Source organism: Rhincodon typus, chromosome 1 (assembly GCF_021869965.1).
Source record: "Rhincodon typus isolate 14 chromosome 1, sRhiTyp1.1, whole genome shotgun sequence".
Lineage (NCBI taxonomy): Eukaryota > Metazoa > Chordata > Chondrichthyes > Orectolobiformes > Rhincodontidae > Rhincodon > Rhincodon typus.
Window position 1 is genome coordinate 60,677,660 of NC_063332.1, and position 3,967 is coordinate 60,681,626.

The 3,967-nt window shown below is 37.5% G+C and overlaps 1 protein-coding gene across 1 annotated transcript in view; it reads left to right on the forward strand.

Annotated features, from left to right (window-relative positions):
- Positions 1-1,915: 1,915 nt before the first annotated feature.
- LOC125483162 (interleukin-6 receptor subunit beta-like) overlaps positions 1,916-3,967 on the forward strand; it is a 24,415-nt gene continuing 22,363 nt past the window's right edge. Inside the window, exon 1 of the mRNA XM_048597164.1 lies at positions 1,916-1,919. Within this exon, the coding sequence (XP_048453121.1) occupies positions 1,916-1,919 (4 nt within the window). The remainder of the gene's footprint in view (positions 1,920-3,967) is intronic.

The following is a 3,967-nucleotide window of genomic DNA, read 5'->3' on the forward strand; positions in this document are numbered from 1 at the left end:
CTCAACCTGTCTTGCCTGTCGCCTCCAATGATCTGTTCATATATGTACGCAGGTATCTTTGCTCCTGCATCTCTTAAAAATTATAATTCCTACCAAACTGCATCAGCTCACACTTCTCCACGATCAATCTCTGCAGCTGAACAGTTGCTGGGAAGCTCCGTACAAGCTGGTTGGCCATGCAGATGAATGGCTTCTGCCTCCAGAAGCTTGTCAATGCACGGACCTCGGAGGTCTGCACAGCGGCACAAACCCGTACAGGGAACATTGCTGCCACCTGTCTGCCAACTGTACCAACTTATCTATGTCCTCTTGGAGTTCCACACTCCTCACATTGAAACAATTTTAATCTCACTCAGCCTCTTGATATTTCATCATTGGTCTCTTTTTCACCAACCAGAGTTTGCATACCTATCTTAATATGAAATGACAACCATTTAAAATGAAGAATCACATATTGCTGGCCACTGAAGAATTCAGGCAATAAAGCTTGTACAATGTTGCCACGTTTTGCATCATCTACCGACTTTGAAATTTTCCTCTATATACCAAAATCAAAATCATCAATATATATCAGAAAAAGCAAGGTTTCAAAGACTGTCCCCCTGGGGAACACCACTACAAACCTTCCAACAGCCATTGACCATTACTCACTGTTACTCAGCTAACGTATCTACGCTGTTTCTGTTCCTTCCAGTCCATGAGCTATAACTTTTCTCCCGAGACTATTGTGTGGCATTCTATCGAATGCTTTCTGGAAATCCATGTATTCCAAATCAACAACATTACCCTTATCTATTCTTTCTGATACTTGTTCAAAATACTCCAGCAAGTTGGTCAATCATGACTTCTCCTTTAGAAATGCTGGTTCTCCTTAATCAACTCACATTTTTCCATGTGACTACTAATTCTATACTGAATAATTATTTCTAGAAGCTTTCCCCACCACTGAAGTTAAACTGAACAGTGCATAATTGTTGGGTTACCCTTACAACCTTTATTGCCTGAATTCTTCAGTGGCCAGCAATATGTGATTCTTCATTTTAAATGGTTGTCATTTCATATTAAGATGGGTATGCAAACTCTCGTTGGTGAAAGAGATTAATGATGAAATGTCATGAGGCTGAGTGAGATTAAAATTGTTTCAAACCAAAGGAATACAGCTAATGATGACATGTTGAAGTATTAGTGATAAGAAGTTCCGGACAAATGGCAGCTCATGGTATTTTCTGACTCAAACATTTTATGGAGAATGCCAAAAGGAAATCTTCAAATGCTTTTAGAGTGACATCAGAAAGAAATAATAAAGAATGTAGATTCTTGAAAACATTGGGAAGTAGAATTTAATTTCATGTTTCAGAGTTTATTGTACATTGGTTTGGTAGTGTTCTTTGAAGTGCATTGTATTTCAGTTGCCACTGTATGCTCTGCCTTTTGGAACTTTGGAAATGATCTGTAATGACGCTGATGGCCAAATCAATGATCCTATTACAGGGGTCATTGGTTTAGAGATTATGAACCTCCAGTTACATTACTGTAAACAAATGGTGCAGAATATGAACTTCAGTGTGATCGCTTGATATACGATCTACATCCTTTTTCTTCACATCAAATAAAAATATCATGGAGCTATTGGGAATCTGAAATAAAACAGCAAATGTTGTGATACAGGGTTACTTTTAAACATTTGAGAAGTTAGTTGAGTGTATAAGTCAGCTATAAGTCCTTTGTCACAAATCAAATTCCAAAGCAAAATCAGCACTCACAATGTTAATCTGCATTTTTGTTTGCAGATGCTATTGGATCTGCTGCCCATTTCCTGCATATTTCGTTTGCAGTTCTCAAGAATTAAAGTGGTTTCTGGTGACACTGAGCAATTATAATCTGGATAAACAAAAGTCCTCTGCATCTATCAACAATGCGTAAGTTTTATTGAGTGGCTGAGTAAGAGATAACTTGTTTGTTCTCACCATAGATGAAATTATGAGTGTGTTCATATGCTCATAATATCCTTTGCTCACGTTTATGTTAAATAGAGAATGCTGTGTAATATAATAAAGAAATAAAACAAGAAATTTAACATCTGATTGAATTAGCAGAGGATCCGACATTGTAGCTGGGTCAACATTCTCAAACTCCCTTCCTGACAGCTCTTGGGCTACAACCCAAGGTCTATAACAAGTCTTGAAGATAGCACACCACATCCTTCTCCAGGACAATAAGGATGCTAGACATAGATGTCCACATCCCTGAATAAATTTGAAAAAGATAGCAAGGTTCAATTGCTCACATCATCTTTAATGGTTACAGACTAAATACAAGGTATTTGATTATAGCTTTCAGCTTTAAATAGATGCTGTCATTCTTCATCTATGCCCTTTGCCTTAATGTTGGCAGCTATGCATCTGCTTTATGGTCTGGAATTCCCTCCTTAAAGCCCTTCACCTGCCAAACTTCCAACTGAATTGACATTTTTGGTTTTCCTTCCTAACATCTCCTTTGCTTGGCATCCATTCTTCTTGGCTGTTTGTCAGTGAAATGCTTTGAGTTGTTTTCTACATTTTAAAATGTTTTATAAATGTATATTGTGGGTATGTAATTTTCACAATGGTGCCACATGTAAATGGTAAGATAACGGTTGCTTGATGCAAAGGGATGTCTTGCTGTTAATTTCTAGATTTTTAGGTTTTTGTTTCACGGTGGGGCCCTTTTAAATTAAACTATCTTAAATAATGAATTTGTCAGATGAACCGTATACAAGATGTGGAATAGTTGTAGCTTTGAGACATTGTGCAAGTTATATTGGAAACTACAAACAATTTCTTTCATCTTCTTGCTACTTGTTGATTCCTTTAAGTGGGGAGGTGAGAATATATAATTGTTGTGAAAAATTCCTGAAGTATAGAGGTAATATCTGATGTTTATTTTCCAACTTTTAAAATATTTTCATTAAAATGCTGTTTCAGGTTGACTGTATTGGCAGATTTAATGAGTTAGTGTTCCTTAGGCAATGCTTGATATGAGGAACTCACAGCAGAAATTTAGACTTGGAGATCAATAGTGCTTGATAACTCTCATCTATTAATTTAATGGACAAAGAAATGTAAATCACATACTGAATTCTACATTCAGATTCTGAACAAGCAAATGTTATAGGATGCCAGACCTTGTGTTGAAAATGCTAATTCATCACTTTTCTTCCACTTAGCCACTGAGTTTAAACAGCTCTCTGTAGCGTTTCCCGTACAGTGCAGTGATTCTCACGGACAAACAATTTAAAATGATCAATCTTAGCGATGTAATTTTCAGTTGACCTAACATCAACAACTTTTTTGGGAAGATGATTTTATGACACTGGGAAGTTGCTTCACTCCTCTTTATGTGAAAATGTTTTTCCTGACATTGCCTTTGAATGGCATCAACCCAACTTTAATGTCACATCAAAGTAAGAAACTGCAGATGGTGAAAGTCTATAGAAAATTCTGAAAATGCTCAGCAGGTCAGGCAGCATCTGTGAAGACAAACAGACAAATTGGCTGGGAGTCATTGTGTTCAATTCCAAGTGGCAAAAGACCTGTCCTGCATTTATAGATGGTAGGCAAGCCTCACATGGAAATCTCATCCACTCACGGCAGGATGTCAATTAGGCTCATTATTGATTTACTTGAGAAAAATTATCTGTTAGCCCATTCGGATTTAATGGTGGCTTATAGATCTAATGGGATTACCATGGGTCTCGTGCATCTCCCAATAGTTGCCCAGCCTGTGGTCTCATATAAAAACCAAAAAAACTGTGGATGCTGTAAATCAGAAACAGAAACAGAAGTTGCTGGAAAAGCTCAGCAGGCCTGGCAATATCTGTGAAGAGAAATCAGAGTTAACATTTTGGGTCTGGTGACCCTTCCTCAGTTCTGACCTGAAATTTTAACTCTGATTTCTCCTCACAGATGCTGCCAGACCTGCTGAGCTT